The sequence below is a fragment of the Tribolium castaneum genome, chromosome 1, assembly GCF_031307605.1.
Source record: "Tribolium castaneum strain GA2 chromosome 1, icTriCast1.1, whole genome shotgun sequence".
Lineage (NCBI taxonomy): Eukaryota > Metazoa > Arthropoda > Insecta > Coleoptera > Tenebrionidae > Tribolium > Tribolium castaneum.
In genome coordinates this window covers 15371802-15398384 of record NC_087394.1, presented here as the reverse complement: position 1 = coordinate 15398384, position 26583 = coordinate 15371802, and the positions used below count along the sequence as shown (strand labels likewise).

Below are 26583 nucleotides of genomic sequence, written 5' to 3'. Positions count from 1 at the left end.
AATGCAGCACCCTGTACATAGTAGTTGAGAGTTTGTTTGTGGGATGGGTACAGGGAGATAAAAAAACGCCGTTTATCAATTGCAATTTATTAATTTCAACTTTAACAAGTTTGAATTTTACAATTACATAACTAAAATATTAAGTATTGTCAGCTGAAAAAATATTTTTCTACAAGAATATATACAAGCCTTTCAACTAACGCAGAATATTTTGCCAACAGTATTGTTAAAATCATTTTGCAATAATGTGGTCAATTAGTGCATGACAATGCTAATGATTATTAATATTATTCTAAGAGGTCAATATGAGGCACCATCAATAATTTATAACCCTACTTCACTTTTGTTAATACTCATATTACTTTAAGAAATAAAAACATTGCTTATTAATGAAATATTAATTTTCCTATCCACGGAAAAAATTCCCTAACTCTCAACTAAAAGTAAAAAAAAAGTTACAAGTTACCTATAGGTATTTTTATATCTAATATTGTTTTCGATTGACTACATTTGTTGATACTGCAGATAATGCATGACTTTAACGAAATTAGTTACACTTAACCGAAAAACATCAGTTTTGACCATTTTAAGCCATCCATTATTACACTATCACTAAAAATTTATGATTAATACTTCAATAAAGATTTGGACGAATGATGTTTGCACTAGTCACGATGACAATCATGAATCGTGTCAAATGGGGACTGATAAAGCGTAATAATGATAAGATTAGACAGACATGCAATAAATTTTACATCAAACAAATAAACTTGCCGGTAAATAAATATTCATTCGTTTTTGTATTAGTACTGAGGTAAGTTTTTTAACAAAATTCGTTGCTTTCCTACTAAAATCAAAAAGCTGGTTTTTCTCTAGTCACTACTCACAAAACAAGAAATTTTAGCCAAATTTGTCAATACCTCTTCATCATATTATATTTATTATATAAAATCACCGTAAATCACCAGTATAAACAAAATTTGTTTTTTTTTTCCTTAGTGGGTAAGTTTGTATTTTGCGAAAATAATTTCTTTAATTTTGTTAATTGTACACAAAAACCAGTATTTTAGATATCACTTTTAAGAAATCCTGCTTTCATCAGACATTCAATATCTTCGTCCACTGAGCTGTCATCGGATGTAGTTGGCGATGGAGATGATACATTTCCCATCAGTGCGCTTCCTATGGTTTGCTGTTTTGAAATGCTAGGACGAGAAGATTGCCGTGATTGGGTAAACCACGATTGCCTCCTATGAGAAGTTCCAAAAGTTTCTTCAGGTATTGTATCACGGGTAATTGACCTGCAGAAAGCGCTATTATAAAATAATTAACCAGTAATTATTGATTTTTGTTTTTCAGCAAAGTAGTACACCTAAAATTACAGTAAAGTTTTGTCATTCACATAAAATGGGTAAATATACGTTGTCACTAACTATATGACAACATTGAAAAGAAGTTGATTTCATGCAAAAAGATATGAAAAATGACCAAACCAAACAAAAAATAGTAAAGCTGTCACTGTTATGTTCTCTCACCTGTTAATGTTTCAGACAGCTTTATTTACTCTCAAATTATGATTATTGACAACGTATATCTGGTAACCTTGATACAAATACAATTGGCATTTATTTTATCGCTAAACATTTTAAATTATAAATTACTCATTTTTTAGTTTAGATTGTTTGTTAGTGACTGGCATAGACATAGGCGCAACTAATTAAGGATTAAGGGCCCGTTTATAGAAATATTTGTGTTAAATTTAATTTGTTCTTAAAAGTTAACAATGCAAATGGGCCAAACACATTTGTTTAATTTGTTCAATGACGCTTATATTTCAATTTAACAATATCTAGACTGTTGATTTTGGTTAAAAAAAGATTCTATTTAAATATTAATTACAGCCTTTCTGGATGATAACTTTGTGGGTTTGCTTATTTTTGACGGCAGTCTTAAAAATAATTACGTTTTCGGATACACAACATGGAAAAACGTTCTAAAAACAGAAAGTTCCTTAGGTAATTTATGACCACATTTAATAATTTCTGGTTCCATTTTACTGAAATATTAACTCGAAAAGGTGTTTAAAGGCATTGGCAACTTAAAAACAACAACTTTGTTTTAAATGATAAAAACAAAAAACTAAATACGCTTATTACAGTAGTGAAAACCGTTTCCCTCTATCTGCTGTCTAACTCAAGTTATTTCGATTTAAACTTGAAATTATGACGTCGTAACCGACGTTCAAACATTTGGTCGAATATTAAGATCAAATGGTTTTTGAATTTTGAGTGACACAGAAAGTTTATCAAAACTTGACAAAATTCCTCTGACGTTTTGGCAAAGTTCAAAATAACGTTAAGAACAGAAACTAGTCGAAAAAATAGTTAATATTTGATTTTGTGGCAGATGTGTGAAAAATGTTCAAATATCTGTCAAGTTTTTGGTGATTGAGAGGGTTCAGTTATAAGAGGATTCTATGATGAGAGGCGGTTGTGAAGTCACGATTTCTATCTTCCGAAGCGATTATTTCGCTTAATTCCCATCACAGGAAACTTTCAAAAAAACCTACTGATATAGAACGAACGATATTTTCAATTTCCGTAAAATAAAATACAGCGTTGGGCAAAAATATGGAACCAAGCGTTTTGTAACTAAAGTATTACCTTTGGAAAAAAATTAGTACATTATCAAGTACTTTAAAAATGTGATAATTTTTCAAAAATATTTTTTTTGATATTCCGTTTAGTTTGGCACCTACAACGGCGATTTTTTTGATAAAAGGCTATGCTCTAGAAATTATTTCTAAGCCAATAATATTGTTTTTAAACCAAGGTAGCATTTAAAAAAACTTTTAACAACTCAAAAACTAAAAGGAATTTCGAAATAATTTATCCTTGAAAAATTATCACATTTTTAAAGTAGTTAATGATGTACTAATTATTTTTTTCATAGGATACATAGTTTAGGCATAAAACGCTTGGTTCCATCCTTTTGCCCAACGCTGTATGCAAAATAAGTTGCCAATGCCTTTAAGCATTCGAAAGAACAAAAAGATCACTATTTTCAATGAAGCCTGGCAGTTTTTCAGCTTATTTTTGACGGATCTCGCGTAATTATTTCATTTTTGGGTAACAAAAATGGTAAATGTACATTTGACCTAATTTAGCGCTTTTTCAGTTGAAAAACAATGCGTTTTTAATTTGAAAATGCCGTGGTTAACATACTAATGTATGATCATGTGTGTTATTTTTGATGAAATTTGGAACCTTTAGTTCGAAAAAACAAAGATAACACTATTTTCGATCCAATGCGGAGCTTATTTATGTATTAAATTTCTTGATGAAATTTCTTGAAACAATCGAGTATCTAATTGTAAAACCTTATTCTAATACAGAGTAGGTAACTCCCGAGTAAGTGCAAATATTTTAACCAAAAATTAAGCATTAAAAATAAAAATTTATCTATATTTTTATTTTTTTTACACATTGAAAAAAACATAGCTATGTCTGTGGTGATTCGACTCTATCTTTTCATACATTTAATAAAAAATTTAGAATAGTCCGGGATCACAAAAGTCGCTTATTTAAAAAGTTGGTTCGGACTCGATTTCACACGATTGCTGAAAACTGATTCTTATGTAGAATTTCCTGTTGAATTCGAATCTGTAGGTCGCTTTTTAATTTGGAATTACTTTCATTATGAAAAAGTCGTTTTTCTAAAAAAAATTGAAAAACTAAAATTGCGCAAATTTTGTGTTTACATCGTCATATTTTCCTTCTGAATAAAGCTACAAAATTCATTTTTTTGCACTAGATTCCTCAATATATGTAGATTCTAACGTATATAAACAAGGTTTAGATTTTACAAAAGAAAAGTAAGAAAATTACAATTTTCTTGTAACGTGTCATATTTGTGTAGTGGAATTTTCGAGATGCGAGAATTTTTTTTATTTTAAAAGATAGAGCCTTACATAAGCGAGATGAAATGATGCCAATAGTTTACATAAGTTTTTGCTGCAAGAATCATTTCGATGTCTGTAATACTTACCAAGTTATTGCAATTTAAAGTTACTGCAATATGTGCGCTAGGTAGAGATCAAGGCATATCTCCCTTTGTAGTGACTACAGGACCACTGGACCAAGTTCGCTAGGTGAAATGTCGCGCGTTCGATTTTTCTTAGTTTTTAGTCAATTTTTTTCAATTACAAACATTTCAAAGGTCAAAAACGGTATATAATAAAATAATAAATGATTTTCACGTGAAAGAACAGTTTATTTAGTAACTAAATCCCTTGAAAATGGTTAAAAATACACATTTTAGTCATTTCTTTTTTGACCTTTTAAGTCCAGCAGATGACCAGTTTAAAAATATTGTGTCTATAAAACAAAGCCTTGCAATTACTTTCTTTTTCTGATTAATAATCAGTCATCGTATGATGGTAAATTGAAAATTTTTAATAATATTCTTTGTATCGTAATTCACGAATTCACAAAAGTGATCGAACTAAGAATCTTCATTACTAATCATTTAAAAAGCACTTATGTGATTTTAGGTATTTTTGAGTAATTTAGCTCATTCTTGAGTCATAAAGTCACAGAGTTAAAAAAACGACACAAAAAGTTGAGAAAGTGCTGAATTTGGAATAAAATGCGTGATTTTAACCAATTGCAAGGGATTTAGTTAGTAAATAAATATTCTGTCGTGAAAAATTATTCATGATTTTATTACTTACCGGCTTTTGGCCCTTGAAATAATTGTAATTGAAAAAAATAAAAAATAAAAACTAAGAGAAGTCAAACGACACTGTGTGACGCTTGACCTAGCGAGCTTGGTCCAGTGGTCCTGTAGTCACTACAAAGGAAGATATGCCGCGATCTCCACCACGCGCGTATATTGCAGTAACTTTGAATTGCAATAACTTGGTAAGTATTACAAATATCCAAATGATTCTTACAGTGAAAACTTATTTGAACTATTGGTATCATTTCATATTGCTTCTGTAGGCGTCTATTTTTTAAAATAAAAAAAAATTCTCGCATCTCGAAAATTTCACTACACAAATATGACACGTTACAACTGAACTTTTCTTACTTTTCTTATGTAAAATATCAAAGCCAAACTAGTTTGTCCTATTAAGTTATAAAACAATTTATGTCAATAGGACACTCGTTGCCTTCTCTAACTTACAATTTGCATTAAATAATTATTTACATAAACGACAACCTGACAAATTTTATAAAAATTTGATAAACAATTTAGTATAAAAAGTAACATCATTTTTCAGTTTTGAACCAGTTCAGTAATCTTCCGACCATAAATTCATAAACGTCATCAAATCTGCGTTTTCATTCACCTGCTATAATGCCCCAAAAATAAAAAAAAATGTGAACGAATTAATTTGTTGAATTTTCAGTTTACTTTTGTGGAAACTACAATTCAACTACAATTGCATGTGTAGCTGAAAACTGTGGTCAAAGGCACGAAAAATGCAAGGGTAACGTTGTTTACGACCTCCTACAAAATTTGACGATTTCTTCTTCCGTTTCATTAAAATGCTAGCCAGAAAAAAGTGTTCAATCATTCGAGAAAATAAAAATGAGAGTAACTCAAATCGGTATTTTTTGCGAAATTTTCAATTAATTTTTCAAAATACGTAATAACACGAATAATAAAATAATCGAGCATCTGACTGCAAAACTATACACTTTCTCTATGGAAACAAAAACAACAGCAGATAAAAACGTGTACTCGTATCACGCAAAAACTGCAAGATAACCTAGGAAATGGTCCTTTTACATAGACACAATTTATTCATATTTTTGATCCGGTCTAGCGAAGTTTCTCAATAAAAGAGTTTATAGCTCAAGCATGTGCTTGAAAAAGACAAACATGTCTGGAAATCTACCTCCGCAACTTGATTTAAAAAAATCAGTTAGTTCAACTTGAAGAAAAAGCACAGCCACATCTTGTCCAAAAACATCCTGACCTCCTGAACGTACTGTTTTGTATTTATTATTAATATTAATTATGTTTATAAAAATATAACTTTTAAAGGTCCATACTCCATACAATACAAAACGCACATTTAATTTTTTTAGCTTAGTTGCGCCTGTGACCATGTGCCTGAATTTATCATTTTTTGCCCTTACTTCCAGTGTTAGAAATATTAAATATTATGTGCATTATTATTTGTCTAAATTATTCTATCGTGTTACTACAGTTTGTTTATTAGAAATAATTTAATTCTTACTGCATTGGTGGGGTGCTGTGTGTGAGCATCGTGTGTTAGTTTTGTTATTGAAAATAGGAGAACATTTAAACATTCACAATATTTATGTGTTTCATTTCTTACATTGTCTTTTGTACAAGTGTCACATATGAGAAACCTCATCATTGTTAACACACCCGCTAAGTTCCAGCATGGAACCGCGACGGGCTTGTCTCCGTTGTCCTGGCGTTTGGGGTGGCTGAGGAAGGGGTGGAATAGTGCCGGTTTTGTGAAGGACGCCCAAAGGGTCGCTTTCGCCCTCTTCTATGAGCAGAACGGCGTTTCGTCCTAATGAGCCCCGGCGTTCTTTCTGAGGGGTTGATTCTGTACTACTTAAATGCTCCGATCCGAGGCTTTCCCTTCGGAAGAGCCCAATCACAGACGAACGAGGATTTTCTAGGCCTCCTACAGCAAACAACAACTTCATTAGTTTAAATTATATACTAGTTTTGTTTATTGTAGATGATAAACAAATTCGTATTTTTTTCGGTTGAAGAAAGCAAGAAAATTTTCCCCTTTGAAGAAATCAGTCATTACAGGAACCTGACACCGAAATTTCAAAATGATTTTAGAAATGTTAAGTTTGTTTCAAAATACACGATTCGGTTTATACAATGTGTTCAAAAATGGCTGTTAATCTAGTCATCTTTGAAATTGGAACGTAATAGGCCGCTTAGTTTAAATTGTAAATACCGTCAAAGTGGCAGATCCGTCAAAATAATGCAAAATGTCTTCGAATCTAAAAACGATAGAATACACAACAAAAAAGTCACGGAAATATGAAACACAAATCAAGACAAACCCTACACTTGAAACAACTTTGCCGAAAAATGCAAAAAAGTGAGTAAAAAGTTAATTCAAAGATTTGACAGAGATGACAGTACTTAGAAAATACAATTAGTCTTCATTGTATTTGGACGAAGCGGCACATTGAATTTGAATTCCATGGTCGACTTGATGAACAACCATTTTTGAACACATTGTGTTTAATATACAGAGTGAGTTTAAAGTAACGCATAAAATTTGTAATTCTTTCATTTTTCAAAAATACCAAAAATACAAAAACAGGAAACTGCATTTTAATCTAGCTCAAACTTGACGTAACTGGATCAGTCATGGCGGCCAAAATGGCGGCACCATGACGCCACAGAATTTATTAAATGGAGCGATATCATTTTTCTTCTATAATTAGAAGACATACTAATAGTCCTTTGCAAATATGCCGTTTATTTTGAATGTAGACGAACCAGAAACGTAAAAAATTTTTTTGAAATCATCATTTTAGAAGTAATGTTTAAAATTTATATTTCTTTTATTTTTCAAAAATTAAAAAAATACAAAACCAGGTAACTTCGTTTCAACTGATCTCAAATTTGGCCTAACTAGATCAGTCATGGCGGCCAATATGGCGGCGCCATGACGTCATCACAGATTTTTTTTAAATGGAGCGATATCATTTTTCTTTTATAATTGGAAGCCCTACTAATAGGCTTTTACAAATATGCCATTTATTTTGAATGTAGACGAACCAAACACGTAAAAAAATTTTTTAGAATCATCGTTTTATAAGTAACGTATAAAATTTATATTTCTTTTATTTTTCAAAAATTAAAAAAATCCAAAAACAGGTAACTTATCATTTCAATTGACCTCAAATTTGACGTAACTATATGAGTCATGGTTGCTAATGTGACGCCAACATGACATCATGACAGAATTTTTTAAATGGAACGATATGATTTTTTTTATAATAGAATATAATAGACTAGAATTTTGAATAAGGATGAGGCGAACAAAAAAAAATTGTCATTAGACTAAAGTAAGGTATAAAATTCATATGAATTGAGCTCCCTTAAAATACTAAGTTAACTGTTTGTGCATTTTTATTTTATTTTGAAAAAATAACAAAAATATGTATTTTATTACCAAAATTTCAAAAATTTTTTTTCGCGCTTAGTTCACCGAGATTCATAATAAATAGCACAGTTGTAAAGGTATAGACCTACTCGACTAATAGATTAGAGCTTTTAATTATAAAAAAAATGGTGCCATTCCATTTAAAAAATTCTCTAATTTGAGCTCAATTAAAATACTAAGTTACCTGTTTTTGCAGTTTTTTATTTTTAAAAAATAAAAAAATTACGAATTTTATGCGTTACTTTAAACTAACCCTGTATTTTGCGACGAAAGAGTTTTTGGAAAAGGATAATCATTTAAATTAAAGTAATTCATTGGATTCTAAAATTTACAGTCACCCAAAATGAAAATGACGCGTCCATACCTTGGAGTCAAAGTTTTATTTGATTTGTTTGACTCGATTCTGTTTGTTTTTGAGTGAAATTTTTTTAAAAATAAGCCGAAAAACTGTTAGGATTGGTCGAAAAATATGTTACTTTATATTTTTTAACATCTTTATATTGTCAGTTTTTTCTGAAAGAGAGTGAAAAATCTCTAAATATACTCGCATAAAACACTCTTTTGCTTTTTTTGTTTTAATATGGTTTAAAATCAATAAAATAGTTTCAGACTATTGGACAGAAAAACAATCCAAAATTTTCAAATTTTTAAACATGGAATGGCTGAAATACATACTACGTTATTGGAAGAATTTGAGTTATACAAGAATGTATAAAAAAAATTTAACATTAATGTTATGCTTGAAGGTAAGTTTTGTTCTGATTGACATAAATTATGTAACAAAAATTTTTCAAATTCAACACAACAACATAATTTGTTAGAGATAAGCATAACAAATTTGAAAATTATACTAAACATTTACACATTTCAATTTCATATTATTTGTTTATTGCCAGAGATCTGGAACGTAGTTGTGGGTATTTGTGGTGTGCCAATTTTAAAAACAGATCTTTGTAGGTGGGGTATTTTAATTATAAAATACGCACAGATATTATTAGATATCGTAAGGAAGATGGTTTACCTACTACATAAACTCGTATTTTATTAACACTCAATTTTTTACGTTCCACAATTTGGAAATTATGGTTGGTATGAGACAAAAATGATGCGACTGAATAAAAATAGAGTCGCTTCGAGCGATAAGCCGTTGCGGCTCCACATTGTTTTAATTAATTTAAATTCAACTCATTTATTTATTGCTCAAAAAATGGTAAAAATGGTAAAAAATAGTTAACTAAAATTTTTACGAGAAACATGAAATAAATTCCAGGAGAAGTAATCAGTCAAAAGCACTTACTAATTGACATAAAAAATTGAGGATATACATCAGATTCAAAAGGAATCCATGTTAGTACCTATCGTTCGGTGTCAAAACTTTACACGAAAAACTAGGAAACCAACTAGCAATATAAATATCCCCAAACTTCCATAGCAATACAACAATGGACACCCAAAAATATAAAAAAATATTACAATTATCCAAGGAATTCCAATTTAAGCAAAAATATTACGAACCCAAGAGACTATCCCAATGGAATTTCTCATATTACCATTACTATCCGAAATGTTGAACGTCGACCAATTGAACATAAAATAAAATAACGATGACAACGAATGAAAAAAGAAGATAAGGCACAGAAACAGAACTGAGGAATTTTCCCTAAGAACTGAATAACATAAATAAGAATATACAATTTACCATTGAATTAGAGAACGACCAACAACTAAATTTGCTAGACTTAGAAATAACAAAGAAAAATGATAAATTAGAATTGGGAATAGGTAAACAAGTACATACGGAAACAGTTTAAACAGGCTGTTCCGTTTAAACCCCAGATTAGAAGTATCGAAGGTTCCAGTAAAGATATTCATCTGAAAGTTGGTACTCAGCTATAATCCGTTAAGTTCTGCTCAATGAAAATATTTTTAACATGGTGGTACTTTCGGTTATACTGGAAGTTGCTACCAACTTTCTTATGTTAAATGGAAGGTTATGTTTTTCATTTCGTTTTTGGATTATTTGAGTTATTTTAAAGGAGATTTTATCAGCTTTTCGTATACCTAAGTTTAACCGTTTTTGAGATATTTAGGATTTTTAAAAAATTTTTGAATTTGCACCTGTCACTTAAAAAATCGGTAATTTGTAGACAACATAAAAAAGAAATGAACAGAAAACATGAAAATAATAAACAAGAAGAAAATCAAAAGAGTTAAATCTTAATTAAGCTTACATATGTAGGACCCACAATGGAAACCACACATAGCAAAAAAAAACACAAATAACACACAACAAATAATGGGCAAAAATCAAAATACCATTTAAAAATGATGGAGTAGAGGAATTGAAATGCAAAAATTGTGATGCAGATTCTATAGGCGAAAGAAGAAAAGTACACATGAAAGAAATTGAATAATAAATAAATAAAAAAAAAATGAAATTATTACACCACCAAGAGAAAGAAAAACAATTGGAAATTTTAAAAGCTTTGGAAATATACACAGAAGCCAAATCAGAAATAGTCGAACAAAATTTGTTTTTTAATAAAATCAACATAACTCCAAATAAAGAGTAAATGAAAAAAAAATTAATTTGTTATAGCAGATGTTAAACTACGTTCTTATTACCTCTTTTGAGTAGATAAAATAGTCTTTTAACCGCAAGGGATAAGAAGTTTCAAATGTATTCTGTCCGAGTGTAGAAAAAATGTTGCATTATACACGCCGATAAAAATTGTTTGAAATAAATCTACTCGTAACTTCGTCACTTTTGTCGAATTTAACTTTTTTATTCGTCTATATTATCTTCATCTTCAAAACTTTGTTTTATTGTTTCTTGTAGTTGAGTGTAGTTGACAACTTGATGCTTTTTCTGCCTATAATTAACTTTTTTTTTCGAAATGAATGACAGCATACAATAAAAAGAATTTAATTTCAAAGACAGACGTAAAGCAGAAATAATTTTTCTTATTATCTCCAGTTAACACTAAGTTTATCTCTAGTTTCTAAAAATAATAAATTATTGTATTCCACTACCTACTTAATTTTAAGGCGTCTGTATGTATTCTCTCGTTATTAATTAATGACAACTTTGGATTGTTTGGTAGAAGCGCAAAAACTTTAAACATCAAAAGCCTTTTATGCGCTTTATTTCCCCGGATTTTAAGGTCATTCTTAATTAATTTGATGACAACTAACGATGGTCCCAAACTCATGAAATCTAGAGCATGGAAATAAAAACATTGGAAATACGCCAACTTCCACCCACCAAAAACCTTTCACTACGATAAAAACTAAAGCTCAAAATTAATTCGAAAACACGTCCGTTTAATGAAATGACATTTCTTAAAAGAAAACAACAATGTACAGAGTGTCTCAGCTAAGAGTTTCGAGCCTGATATCTCAGATATTTGTCAACGGATTTTTATGAAATTTAAAATGCAGATATTTTAGAAGATAAAGATTAAAATCCTATTAATTCAACAACTCAAGTCTTAAAAACGTAATTTTTACATGCCTTTTTAAAATGTTAAGCCTTTTAAGACTTATATTTAAAAAATTATCGTCAGTGAAAAATGCTGTAAGAAAAAACTCGTTCGTGGGAGACGTCTGTTTCGCGAGAAAAATGAGAAACAAACTGTTAACTGTGGGTACAGATGCAAAAGCGTAGATCTCTTATGAGACAAATGAGCACTACCATTGAATTTTGGTCAGCCCTACTCGCAGAAACGTAACTGTCACGCAAGGGACATTTCACAATTATCTCTCACCCATACAAAGTTAAAAACAATATTTTTGACTTATTTTGGTATTGGATGCTTTAATTCTTTCAAAAAGGACTAAAAGACTGAACAACAACTGAAAAATTCTAGACACTTGAAACTTCAGGACTTTGGAAATGTTTCGTACACTGCTGATTGGATTCTCTTCAAAAGCTTGAATTACAGCCCCAATTATTGCTTCGTTTCCAGTGACGTTATGATGTTCTCACTCGATTTAGTTCAGGTACGCTTCCTGTATCTTCAAATTACTGACGATTCTTTGAATTTTAAATTTCATAAATAACATTTCACAAAAAGTCCAACGACACTTTCCATAGGCAAATATTGATTCCTTTTTCAACAACACAGAAATTTTAGCCACTGTTGTTGATTTTTAAAGTAATTTCACCAAATTAAAACAATTTTACTTTTCTGACAGCGCGCAACTTTTGACAGTTTAGCATAGAAATGCTTCATCAATTGTTTCAAAAACTGACTGTCCAAATTACTATCAAAATTTGGATCACGTTTCAAACAACAAAATTTAATTTTTTTCATGGATCAGCCGAGCGATTTGGTTAATTTTTTGTGTGTCCATTTATTTTTCGGGGTTTAATGATCCAACGGTAATTTGACTTAATTTTAAATAAAAGAAATGTGTTTTAAAATTTAATTTTTTAACTTGAGGTCATTTTTGCGCCTAAAAGACCACTTCCTAAAATATGTGCATTCTAAATTTCATAACAATCCGTTAACAAATAACTAAGACATTAAGCTCGAAAGTCTTAGCTGAACCAACCCTGTATATTGAACTCTTCTTCCACGCAATGAATTGCTAGACGTCTTAACTTTTATAAAACTTGACTTTTGAGCTATAAATAAAGTTTCATTACATTTAAAAGTAATTTACAGTGTTAAACATCATTTACGCTTTCCTAATTATAAATAGTACGTTTGTGGGTTTAATATCGGGGGAAATGACTGTCGTTTCCATTTTATGTTTAACACTGATCAAGAAAATGAATAATTAAGTGAAAAAGTCTCAGTGGCACGGTTTTATCCCTCGAGAATTCACGATGTGTAAATACTTATTGACACAAGTGACTTTTCTAAAAATAATTGTTTACCTAAAAATGTTGCAGACGGCGAGTTGTAGGCTAAATATTCTTTATTGGACGCCCACGCCGGAAACTCCGATTGCTGTAAAGGTACAGATCCTTCTTCCTCTTCACGTTTCCAAGGCAGCATTGTTTCCGTCGCCGTGGGCGTCGTGACGCGCATTAAATCTCCCCCTAAAGAACAAAACACGTGATCTAACAGATGCAAAATCTTTGCCTAATTAGTGTAAAAAACAAACTTTTAAAACTAGAAAGTTAATTTTTAATTTGGTAAACAAGTAGTTCATAAATAAAACAAAAAGCAAATATTTGCCATAAAAAGACACGTAAAACAGCGCTCCTTAATAGTTTGAATAAATTTTCAACGTTAATAAGGTGCTTGTTGTGCTCTCTTTATGGTTGATTATAATAACTTGAAATTTTGTTATGTGCAAAATGAGACAAGCGAAACGTTGTGTTTGTTATAGCAAACCATAAGACGTGCCTGCAAACGAATCTGTTAAAAAAAGACATGTCTACATACCATCTATGGAACCTCTTGACATGCGTTTTCCTGTATCTGAGAAAATACTCTCATCTGTAACTAAACATACAATACAGTGCTCGAATTGTGACGAGTTAATGCCAGAAGAGTGTTTCATCGTGTGAGAAAGACGTAACACTCTTTCTTCAAATACAGAAAATGGAGAAGTGATGCAAATCATGCAAAAATGCCAACAGCAAGTGATCAGAAAGCTTGCAATTGAGCAAAGCACCATAGATAACAATACATACGATCTTGAGTGCTGCAGCTTTTATTACTATTTGAAACTTTTATGCGTTGATATATTGCTAAAACTTCATAGCAGTCGCGAATTTATTTCACAAATGCTTCGATTGTGTGGGATGAATTCACAAAAACGTACAAAACATATGTATGAAAATTTACTGAACTTTAAATTAAAATGTTTTTTTTTATTTTTTGGTTTTTGACTAGAAATAACAATTGTTTGTTTGGTTGGAACTCTTTTTATAATACAGTGAGCAGCAAAAATATTGTAAAACTAAAAATATTTTGTTGTGACAAAAATGCTCGAACAAGTCAGTTTTCTTTTTATAAAATACACCATCCCCAATAAAATTTCTCAACATATAAGTTTTGACTAAGCATCTAGATTTTTTTAATGGAACCTCTAATTTTCTTAAACATTTCTATTGACAGCTCCTTAAATTGACGAAATGGTAATACCAAAAAATTAAATGTTACATAACAATCTTTTCGAAAAAAGGTGCACCAAAAATTTTGAAAAAGAAATTTTAATATCCATCATAAACAAACAAAATTCAAATATTTAACAAAAGAAAGAGTTAATTCTCATTTGATTAAAATTTTTGAACGTCAACATCTTGACATCTGTACAGCGCAGTTCGTAATGTAATAGCCGTTTTAAAACTATAAAAACGCCAACGTCGCATTTTACCAAATAGTTTTTTTTAAATAAATTAATTGATAAAATTGTAAAATAATTATTAATGATTAGATCTCTTATTGAAAATTTAAATTACATTAGTTCTTATTTTTTGAAGTGCATGAATAATTTATAACAGCTAATTTTGAGGGAAAATGCGACGTTGGCGTTTTTTAAATTTTGAAACAGCTAATACGTTATGAACAACTATCTGACTAATTTTCAATTTTCTAAATTTGATGAGAAAAACGAAACTACGACCTGTTTTTTTTTAACTGAACAAGTGTAGTATATACAATTGTTTTGCTACAAAATAATACCCTTAGCAAAAAAAATTTAATAAAATTTTGTTTGAAACTTACTCCCATAATCTTTTGGCAAAATACCAAAATTTTCTTTTGTTAGTAGGCTCGAAATTTACGTTGTTTCTTAAAGATCAATCGAAGTATGCAAAAATATTAATAGTTTCCATTATAAAAAATGTCGAACACGTCATAATCAAAATCCGAAAGGTAATTTTTTTTAATTCTGTTGTGAAAGTTAATTTGTTGGAGCAATTTTGCCAAAGCAAAATATTTTCAGTGTTAATAAGATTATTCCATTAATCCGCCGCTGATTGTATACATCAGGGTGACCTAGGAGTATGTAATCGGTCCATAAATTTTTTGCAGTTTGAAATACAATGTGTTCAAGAATGGTTGTTCCTCAAGTCACTTATGAAATTTGAAAATAGTGTGCCGCTTAATTTAAACTATGAATCCCGTCAAAGTCAGATTCGTCAAAATAATGCAAAAGGCTTTGAACCTAAAAACGAAAGAATACACAACAAAAATCACGAAAATATAAAATATAAATCAAGACTAACCCTTCACTTGAAACAAATTTGCCAAAAAATGCAAAAAAAAATGAATAAAAAGTTAATTCAATTATTTGACAGACATGACAGTACTTACTACAAAAATCATTTGGATGAAGCGTTACAATGAATTTGAATTCCATTGCCGACTTGATGAACAACCATTTTTAAACACATTGTATATCTATTTACTTGCAGTCCAAGGGTATTGTATACAGGGAGGTAAACCAAAGTTATATTTTTTTAGTGTAACACCCTACTTTCGGTTCACTTTCATAAAAACCATGGTGATGGAATTGACTAACCTGTTACCATGACAACTCGTTTAAGTCAGGAGTACCCAATTTCCACCACAGTGGTTTTTATGAAAGTGAACCAAATGTATCTACTTTGAAAATTAGTGTCAATATAAAAAATAACGAAATTTTGTATAAACTATTGATCTATCTTTTTCCATTTTTGAATTATTCAACTTTTTCTTAAAAAAAGACCAACTTTTGAAAAATCACAGTCGCAAATGAATATTTTTGGACAGATCTGTGACAAAAAAATTGAATATCTTGTAATTTCAGCAAATTGTTGACTCTTGGTTAATCACGCAGTTAATGTAGGCACTCGCATAGGGAACGCAAAATGTTTAATAACTCATGATTTTAATAGAACACCAATTATTTGGTTTCACGGATCGATAACATTTTTGATAAGATTTTTAATGATATGCGGTTTGTTTTTCAAAACACAACTGGACTCCAGCTAGCTTATCTTGGCGGATTGACAGAAATAGTACTTCAAAAAATTTATTTTTTATGTCTTTGGGCATCGCTGATTTAACGCTACAATTTTTTCCTTTACATTTCCTCACAACAAAAAGTCCATCAGTGTTAAATCTGGCGAACGAGGTGGCCAAGCACTTAAGTCTTCTATTCCTGTGCACCTATTAAAAAGTGATTCGTCCAAATACTGTCGAACAATTCTGTTAACTAATAGAATATTTCAATCAGCTTCACAAAAACAGTAATCGCTGTTAATTAATTATTGAAAGGAAAAATTCATTTTTGTGTCACGTAACAATTTAATCACTTAGTATAGTACATGACACACACGTAAAAACAATGAATATTGAACTTTTTGCATTTTGGCACTCCCTACACAGGTGTTCGTTTTTTGAGCTCCACCACAGGGATCTCAGTTATTATAAGAGATACGAGGTCGGTTAAATTGGGGCAAAGTTGCGCATTTTTACGCTGAACAATTACCTGAAATGAATTTAATGTATCATTTTTAGTTTTTGAATTATTGGAAAAAACAGAAATTTGTAATTTTTGTTTTTATTTTTTCAAGTGAAAATCAAAAGAACTCGACGTCTTAAAAGAACTGGGACCTTCTTCAGCCATTTTTATACAAGGAATCTGAATCTGTCATCACATTTTCCAAAGCGTTCTTAATGTAAGAGTTACATCATTCAACTTTGATTTTTCTTATGGAAACCATATTTGCTTCTAGTATTTTTGAAAATTGTTTTTATTCCTGATTACAACGATGTATCACATGATATGATTGAATCTTACATGCTGATCAAAATGAAGAAAAAAGCATTTTTGCGAAGAGTGCTTTGGAAAAAACGTCAACACTTTTGTTTTTAAACAAACAAGATTTTGGAGGTTTAATTTAATTTAATTTTAATTAAATTTTTGGCGTTTTTTTCCAAAGCACTCTTTGCAAAAACTTCTTTTCCTTAATTTTAATCAGCATGTGAGATCCGATCATATCATGTGATACAGCGTAGTAATCAGGAATAAAAAGACTTTTCAAGAATACAAGTATCAAATATGGCATAAGGACAACCAAAGACCAAGAGTGTTGTAATTCTGACATCAAGAACGCTTTGGAAAAGGCGATGACAGATTTAGATTTGTTGTAAAAAAGTGCCTAAAGAATTCCTACTTAAAAACGTCTAGTTTGTTTGGTTTTCGCCTAAAAAAATAAAAACGATAATTATTTTTTTTAATTTTTTTCAGTAGTTCAAAAACTAAAAATGGCACATCAAACCTTTTTTTCAATTGTTTAGCATAAAAATGCGAACTTTGACCTCATTTAACTAATTCGTATCTTCAATAATAACTGAGATCCCCATGGTGGAGCTCGAAAAACACTCGAGCTCAAAGACACCCTGTATATAATCTGCGGGTTTTAACTAAAAATGAGACTATATTATGCCAAGTTTTTCTGTTGCAAATTTGTTGAAAAATATTCCTAGACGATTTCATATTGATTTCTTAAAAGTTGCTTCTATTATAATAATTAGTTGAATAGTTCCGAAACAGAAAGAGAGTTAAGCAATTTTCCATAATTTTTTACGAAGAAACTAAATATGTAAAAATATATAGAATTATCCACTAAAAAACGTAACTTTGGTTTGCCACCCTGTATACAACACATGTATATCATAAAAATATTTTTAGTTTGTGGACTTCAAGTAAATCTATCGGATATTAAAAACTTTTTGCCAATATCTGAAACAGCAAAAAAGGAGGACTGATTGATTACACACTCCGTGGCCATTCTGCATCACAAAATAAAACTCTTTATGACGCTAATTGTTGTCGTCACATCCTCCAGTGTATCGTTTCTAATGATAATGGATAATGAATTTGGAAAATTGTGTTTTTGCAATAAAGTTAAGCATAAATCTACTCTCTACTCTAGTCCAAATACTTGGTATTAGTTATTTCACTTTTAGGGAAAAATAAGTCAAAATTATGGAACCAAAATACCAAATATTTTCGGCGTTCTGTGTTAAATCTGCACTAAGCAAGCGGTACTACAGTCTCGTACCATTAACATTAGAAAGCTCCCTTCGCCAAGGGAGACAATCCTCAGCTGCAGTCGGTTTTTTACTTTTGGTTCCCATCAGTGGAACTAATTGACTAGCAAACGTTCCGCTCACATCCGTTTCCGTGCTTGCTAAAATAATGAAGCTCGTTAAAATTTCGAAATTGGCACAAGCCTCGAACGGACAAGACTTTTAGCTGTATGTCTTCATTATCTTAGGTGCATTAGTATTATAAACGCACTTGAGTTAGTAAATGCAGCTAAGATACAAGTCGCCAAAGCAATCATTACTGAAGAATAAGCAATCAAAAGTAAGAAAACACAACATGCTTTTTCTTCAGTTCAGCCGGAAAGCAAGGTTAGAACAGACAGCCACCCGAGCATCTTCTCCACTGAAATCTGCGTTTGTAAACCTAACAGAAAACACCTAAATACTCACGAGACGACTTCGCGGTAAAGGTTATAGGACTGTCCCAGTCCTCCTTGGTTGACTTGGGCTCAGTGTCGTCCTCGTGCAAAACCTCACTTATGTAATCTAATGGATGGAAGAAAAATTGAAACTAGGCCTAGATGGGGTCTACCACTAACGATTTTTTTGCTAACTCACCGTGTGAGAATTGCTTGGCAGTTCCGTTTTGCTGGAATTCCGGGAAGCTGACGTGGTTTTGCTTACCATCCTAGAGAAAATTCTTACTTTTAGGCTCAAGACCAAAAATTTTCACTTACCTTATTCATCTTCTTACTGTGACGTTTATGGTGGTGTTTCTTGTCGGCCACCAAGCGTCTCATGTTGAAATGCATCCGATAATTGACTTGAGTTGAGAGATCTCGATCGTTGACGGCATGTCTGCTGTAGCTGAGGCGACGGTGCTAAGAAATAATTTTTTTTGTAACATTTTGAATTTACAAATTTTGAATAATTACCCTTCTGGCAGGTTTGACTAATTCTTCGGCTAACAAGTGGTGAATTTTGGCATCTGTTAAGTCTTTCTTGGAGGGGTTGTACTCCAATTCTTGCATGTCTATGTTCCACGTACTTGAATCTAGATGACTAAAACTGGTACTATAACAAAAATGTACAATCAAGCGTGTTGTACAAAATGTCTCAGAATCCGCGTCTCGGCCAAAGTTTCGAAGCAAGAAAAATTTCATTGCGAACGTGTAACCAACAGGTGAATTCTGAGACCATTAATCTAAGGTAACTGCAAAAATTATTAAAAGGTTTATATGATTTTTTATTCTGCCGCTTACTATAAAAATAACGTGTCATTCTAATCTATTCTAGCGATAATTTAAAAATTTAAATTATTATTTTGGTAAAATGTGATTCACCAAAAATGCATTCGCAGTTTTTAGTGTTTGAGTAGAAAATTTAAAATAGACTCGAAAATAAAGCTCAAGAGTTCAGTATCAGTTGCATCTTTGTCGAATTCGTTTTTTGTTTTCATTTTCTTGCATAGTTTTAATTCATTTTTATTAGTCTTGTTTTTAATTAAACTCATTTGATTTTTCTTCAGTTTCCTCTTTGGTTTCCCTTGCAGCATTTTCTTTAACTTTCATTTCAGAGTTTTCTTTCAGTTTTTTCAGTTTCTACTTTAACATTTTCTTTAAATTGAATTTTTTAGCATTAATTAGAGTTTTGTTCTCAGATTTCTTTTCAGTTTTGTCCCTCCTTTTTTTTTGGGTTTCTTCATTAGTTTTCTTTTCAGTTTTTTCTCTAGCTTTCATTTCTTCTTTATTAGTTTTTCTCGGCTTGCTCTTTAACATTTCCGCTTTCTTTTTGACTTCCTCTTGTAGCTTGTTGCATCTTTTTTAGATTTCTTTTATACTTCTTTAATTATCTTTCTCAATTTCTACGTTACTAAAGCATTTTTCCCAACTTCTTTTGCTTTCATTTTTATTTTGTCTTTAGTTTTTTCTTATTTTGTTCATCACTTTATTGTTGTTTTCTCATTATTGTTAATTTCGGTATTTATCTTTTGATTTCCTTTCGGCTCGTACTTCAGCCTTCTTTTCAATTCAACTCTTTTTTCTTCACCCTCATCTTTAATACTTTTTTTGTTGATAACATTTTAAGCCTTTTTTTTAATATTCGAATCCTAGATTATAAACACTATTTTAAAACACGCTTCCGCAACGTGTTTTAAATTTAATTTGAAACACGTTTAAATTTAAAATTTTAAATAAATTTGAAAGAATCTTAATTTAAAAAATTACACGTTTTGTTCCAACAAAAAAAAATTGAATAACACTCATGCGAAAACGCTTAAAGTTCTAGAGTGTCTATGCACTCGCAGACGCTCGTTGCAAACCGACATCCCTCGAACTTTAAGCTTTTGTTTTTTACTTGTGTTTTCGCACTCGTATTATTTATATTTTTACATTTCCTTCTTGCTTTCTCTTCAGTTTCTTCTTTCGTTTTTTTTCTTAGTTTTTACTTCAATATTTTTCTTAACATTTTTTTTAGCTTTTATTGCAATTTTGACCTTAATATACTTCTCATTTTTTCTATCTCATTATTGAACAGTTTTCTCATTAGCCTTAATTTAATATTTATTTACAAAGCTTTCATCTCTTTTCTTCTTTCTTGGTTTTTCTTTCGGCTTGGACTTTAGCCCACTTATTAACACAACTCTCATTCTTTTCAACTTCTTCTAAACTTTGATTTCAGGTTTGTCCTTAGTTTTCTTATCAAATTTTCCATCACTTTATTGCTGGTTTCCTCATTAGCGTTAATTTTAGTTTTTATTTACAAAGCTTTCACTCCTTTTCTTCTTAGTTACTTTTTCTTTTGGCTTGCACTTATGGCCTTCTTTTCATCACAACTCTCTTTTTTTCACTTCATTTTCAATGCTCTTTTACTTTTCTTTTAGCTTTTTTTTTGTTTCTTTTTTACTTTTTTCTTAGTTTATGTATTTTACATTTTTCTGAACTTCTTTTTAGCTTTTTTCTAAGTTTTCTTTTTTCTTTCTTCTCTCGGTCGCTAGTAGTTTTCTTTTCTCTTTTCTTCTTTTTTTTTCAGCTTTTGTTAGCTTTATCTCAGCTAAGTTTTTGGCGTTATTTGAAGTTTCTCAATTTTTTTGAGTAATTTTTAAATAACTTTACAAAACCTCTAGTTCTAGATGTTATTTTTGACTCATACAAACTGTAATATTACTGTTAAATTAAAATTAAATATACAGTGTGTTCAAAAATGGTTGATCATCAAGTCACCTATGAAATTGGAACGTAACGTGCCGCTTAATTTAAATTGTGAATGCTGTCAAAGTGACAGATCCGTCAAAATAATGCAAACGGGCTTGGAATTTAAAAACGAAAGATTACACAACAAAAATTACGGAAATATAAAACAGAAATCAAGAGAAATTTTACACTTGACACAACTTTGCTAATTCAAAGATTTGACTGAAATGACAGCACCCAGAAACTACAATAGTCATTTGGATGAAACGGAACATTGAATTTGATTTCCATAGTCGACTTGATGAACAACCATTTATGAACACATTGTAGAAACAAACATTATTCAATATTGCTAGCCTAATTAAAGTACTAGCACTTGAATTAGAAATTTAACTGAATATGTAATATGAAGTTTATCACTTTATAATTTTTAATTGTGTTATCCTTTGCATAACAGAAAAAACACTCCTAGTTAAATCAAAACAGTAACAAATACAAATCTTGATATCGTGAAGTATCTAGTTGATTCTAGAAGGATAGCAGATAATTTGAATCACTCTGTGAATAGCTGATTGACGTGATTTAATATTATTGTTCAATCTTTTAAAATTTTAACTCCGGAATAATTTCTTTTAAAGCTTTAAATTTTTTTAACAATATTTTTTATTGCAGACAGTTAGAGAACGGCACACAACTAAACATACAACCATACAACAATGGCAAAAAAGCACTAACTACAACTACATCTAGTCAATTATAAGTTTTATTAAAATTTATATTACGGCAAAATGGTCAGTGCTGTTAATTTACCAAGTTTGTAATGTGGTAGCGCACCTGCCATTGAGGTTGCCCGCCGTATAATTCTTGAAAATAGCGGACATGCTTTCTGTACCGGAAATGTTACCTATGGTGGAAGCGTTCCTACGCATATATTCCATGGCGTCCCTCATTGCTAATTTTGAATAAGTTTCTAGAATTTTTGGTTCGGCACCTTGATGGTTTCGCAATAAATATGGTCGGATAAATTTATTATCGAAGCGTTTGAATCTGAAAAGAAAAACATTTTATTAGTAAATAACTGGAATTTTTGTCTAGTAGAACTATTTGGTATATTCTGAACGTAATATTGATTAACGTTCTGTAATATTATTTCACAAAGATAATGATGGAATCTTGTAAGCATATTTTGCTAGTCAGGTGTCAAAGGGGGAGTTTAAATTCCATTATTATAAACACAATGGCCTCTTGAAGCTCCAATATAATTCGAAACTCATATATCGTAGAACACGAGTAGCAGCAGATATTTTTTGAGTAAATAGATTACAAGAAAAGTGAATAACGAACGAAATTTTAGGCTTTTAACTACTTTTCCTACAGGTTATTTATTTTAGGTAACTAAACTACTATTAAATTCTAGATCTAAAATACATGGTGTAACGAAAAAATGGGGATAAACCAGAGATTCTCCAAGTCAAAATAAAACGATTTAACTCAACTTACCTCTATCCCAACTTGCACCGTTTAAAAGTTAAAAGGCACCAAATTCCAAAAATTTTTTTTGTTTTTTATTAGTAACTTCTAAATTAAATAACCGATTTTGAAAAAATTTGGTACAAGTAATCAAAATCACATGTTTTGGTGCTAATTTATTGTTTTTCTGTTATTGTAAAGTACTACAACTATACTAAAGTACTATCAACAATTGAATACATTTTAGTACATATTTTTGTTATACGTTATCTGAACGGTGTAATTCTCAATTTTTTATTCAAAAGACTCTTTATCAATGAATTAATTTTTGTATTTTCTATAATTTTTGTATCGACCTTGGTTTTGGAATAAAAAAATATTTAAGTAGAAGTGTCAATATTTTGGATGTTCGTCAATTAGATATTATTATTGCTTTTTAAATTGCTTTTAATTATTTCATTTTATTTTTTAATTATTACTCCACTTATTGTAATTGTAATTAATACGTTTTCCATAACGACAGTGTAAATGTGAATTACTTGTGTACCAAAAATTGATCAAGAATGAGTCTTTCGAATAAAAAAATAATTGCATCACTCAGATAACGTATAATAAAAATATGTATGAAAAAGTGGTAAATTGTTAATAGGTGAGTACTTTACAATAACAAAACACAAATGCAACAGTACCAAAATATGTGGTTTGGATGGCACATTACTTTTACCAAATGCTATTAAAATTAAAATGAAATGTTTCATTCAAAAGTTATTAAAAGAAATCGAAAATAAATTTTGAAGTTTGGCGCCTTCTAACTATTAAAAGGTGCAACTTAGTATAGAGATAAGATGGGCTAAATCGCTCTATGTTGTGCCAGGGAATCTCTAGTTCCCTGTCGTCCCCATCTTTTCGTAACACCCTGTATATTAAAGTAAATACAGAGTGGTCCACAACTCAGTCTCCACCGGAAAGGTGCATATAGTTAAGGCAATTCTGAATCTACAAAAAATTTCTAACACTTTGTGTTAGCGAAATTAGAACGTTTTCAAAGTAGCCATTCTCTAAAGGCCTTGCTTCGGAGGACTACGGAAATAAAAACGTTGCTAGGAAACCAGAAATGGGTAGAACAGATAACAAAAGTGTGCACTTGAATTATTTCTCCTTCCTAACGCATCTACTGTATGCACTACACCTAGGAGAAAGCTTTTGGGATTGATTACTTTGAAACGTATGTAACTCGCAAACGTAGACCTTTTTTGCCATCTCCATCGGTGTAGAATTTTTTTTATTTACATTATAAGTAGATATGCATTCTCTAATTCTAGAAGTCTTCAAACTGAGTTTATATTCTTACCTGAAGATGTACACATTGTGGTTGAAACGCGTCGTGTTTAAAATAAAAGTTTGGTATGTCAGGTGTTAAACTATGTTTTGTTCAAGGGATGCCAACAGGAACCAGTAGACTTTAGTAATCGCCACTTATAAAGTGGAATTTTCCAAAATTTATTTTTCCAAAGGTTAATTCAGTTTTTATTCAAAAACTTTCTTTAACTCGAAAATGCTCTTGAATTTTTATGGTTTTCTTCAATCGACTCAACCCTTTTTTTTTAAACTTTAACTATCTTACAGATTATGCGATGGGGGGTTTATTATTGTGATCGTAAACACATTAAATCGAATTTATACTTCAAACACATTTTTCGCAAAAAGTACATAGTATAAAATGTGACAAGCCTAAAAAAAACTCGAGAATTTGTGCTAGATAGGAAATGGATAACAGCTTAATGTTTATAATTTTGGAACGACATCTCTTACTCTGCTTAAATTTTAAGTCAGAATCTACTACAGTTTGGGAGAAAAATACAGAAATAGGTAGAAACGCGCATTTTACAAGTTATAGCCATCGATAAGTTGAAAATTACTTTGAATTTCCGGAATTTCTCGACATCAATTGATTTGCTGGGATGTTATACAAACGGTATGACTTGTTTTGTTCAAAATTCAAAACCGGTCTTTAATTTAACAGAAGTTAATACAAAATCAAAAAAATTCCTATGAAAACATTAAAACTAAATTTTTGAATTTTACAAGCAAAATAAAAATAGAAGTAAAATCTGCGTTAGATTGTCAGTGAAAACTGGAACTCATTCTCATTTAGCTTCGGCTACAAGGGCCTTTAATATTTTTCCAATTTTTTAAATACAGGGTGCTCAAAAACTGGCGCACCAACTCAGTGGTACGTTATTGAGAAGCAAGTGCAAATTGCGGGAAAAATGTTGAAAAAATTCCTAAAGTTATATTTTAAAAAATCTGGAGCTACAAACTTATTGTATTAACTTCTTTAGTGTTCATTATTTTTTTATATTCTTAATTTTCATACCAGGTAATCGTTCCGTAACAAAACGATGAATAATTATTTTAAAATTTACTATCAGATTTTATCAGTTTTTTTTATTTAAAATATTAAAATTCATCCAAAGAATCACAATGTGTAAATGTGCCAACACTGGGAATTATTTCCTAGGAAACCGTTTTAAAAATAATTTATTTTTATTGTTGCTCAAATTCTATTGCGATCATGACTGTTAGACAACGTTGCCACATATCATTTGTTTAAAATTAGTTATTTATCAATAACTTTAAACCACAGAATTTTTTTACTATTTTTACCTTTACATGTAACCACTTCCCTATCACACACCATTAAGTTGGTGCGCCAGTTGTTGAGCACGCTGTATAAAACTATACTTGTACTAGCTAAATAATAAAATTAATAAGGTAAGTGAATACAATATCGCCAAGCTAGCAATTACGCCAAGGGCCAAAATCTAGGAACTGCATTTCAAAAACCATTGAATTCTAACCACAGATTTAAGTTTGGCGGAGCATTTACCGCCTAAAGTGTTGTGTGAAGGGCGCCATAGTAAAATATTCAAGTAAAAATTTGTCGAATACCGATGAATTTGTGAAGGAAAGTACTTTTTGTAAAAAACAGTTGCTTTTAGTAAAGAATGTGTTATCCCCTAGTGGTGGAAATTTTAAAATTTGGTGTTTTTTTTCAAAGTAAACAAACAAAAGATTTTAAAGTACGAATGTCTGTAATACCGCCAAAACAATTGCTAAGCAATATCGCCAATGAATAAAAGTTCATGGATTTTTTTACATAATCGTCATGAATAAAGTCAACTGAGGTCAGAGGAACATGGTTTGAAGAAAATATGCAGCATGCTCTAGTAGCTGCTAGAAACGGTATGCCCGTTAATACAGCAAGTTCTTTCTTACTTTTGTTTATTTTTAGTTGTTTGTTTATTTACAATTTTATTTATGTTTCCTTTTTTTCAATAAAAATTACTTTCGAAAAGTTGAAAATTTTTGGATAAAAATAATGTTTTGTAGGAACAGTATTATGTGGCGTTTTTACTTACACCCTTGAGACAATATCGCCAATGTACAATGTTTTAAAAAAATATTTACAGAATGTACAAATATGCCTGGAACATTTTTTAATTGTTTGAACTTTTTAGTAGGTTGTATCAGTAATATTATACCCCAAAAAACTTTTTTTTAATTTCACTAGCTTAGCGTGGCAATATTGTATTCACTTAGCTTAAGTAAAATTTCGCGGTCCATTTAACATATTTCTTCGATTTCGGGATAATTCCGAGCACAAAAAAAGCTAATGTATTTTTATATTTTTGTGTTTTTATATTGCAACTGAATACATTTTACACTGTAA

General features: G+C 30.5%; 1 protein-coding gene across 6 annotated transcripts in view; it reads right to left on the bottom strand.

Annotated features, from left to right (window-relative positions):
• Window positions 1-71: 71 nt before the first annotated feature.
• Window positions 72-26583, bottom strand: part of Nhe2 (Na[+]/H[+] hydrogen exchanger 2) — a 63567-nt gene continuing 37055 nt past the window's right edge. The window contains exons 7-16 of one of the 6 annotated variants that reach the window (XM_064359896.1): window positions 22191-22427; window positions 19122-19260; window positions 18924-19067; window positions 18805-18874; window positions 18637-18732; window positions 18201-18329; window positions 13585-13644; window positions 13071-13235; window positions 6406-6673; window positions 72-1301 (exon numbers count right to left, since the gene is read on the bottom strand). In XM_064359896.1, the coding sequence (XP_064215966.1) occupies window positions 1067-1301; window positions 6406-6673; window positions 13071-13235; window positions 13585-13644; window positions 18201-18329; window positions 18637-18732; window positions 18805-18874; window positions 18924-19067; window positions 19122-19260; window positions 22191-22427 (1543 nt within the window). In that variant the 3' untranslated portion in view covers window positions 72-1066. The remainder of the gene's footprint in view (window positions 1302-6405; window positions 6674-13070; window positions 13236-13584; window positions 13645-18200; window positions 18330-18636; window positions 18733-18804; window positions 18875-18923; window positions 19068-19121; window positions 19261-22190; window positions 22428-26583) is intronic. The other 5 variants (XM_064359900.1, XM_015978307.2, XM_064359906.1 and 2 more) reach the window with 5 other exon arrangements.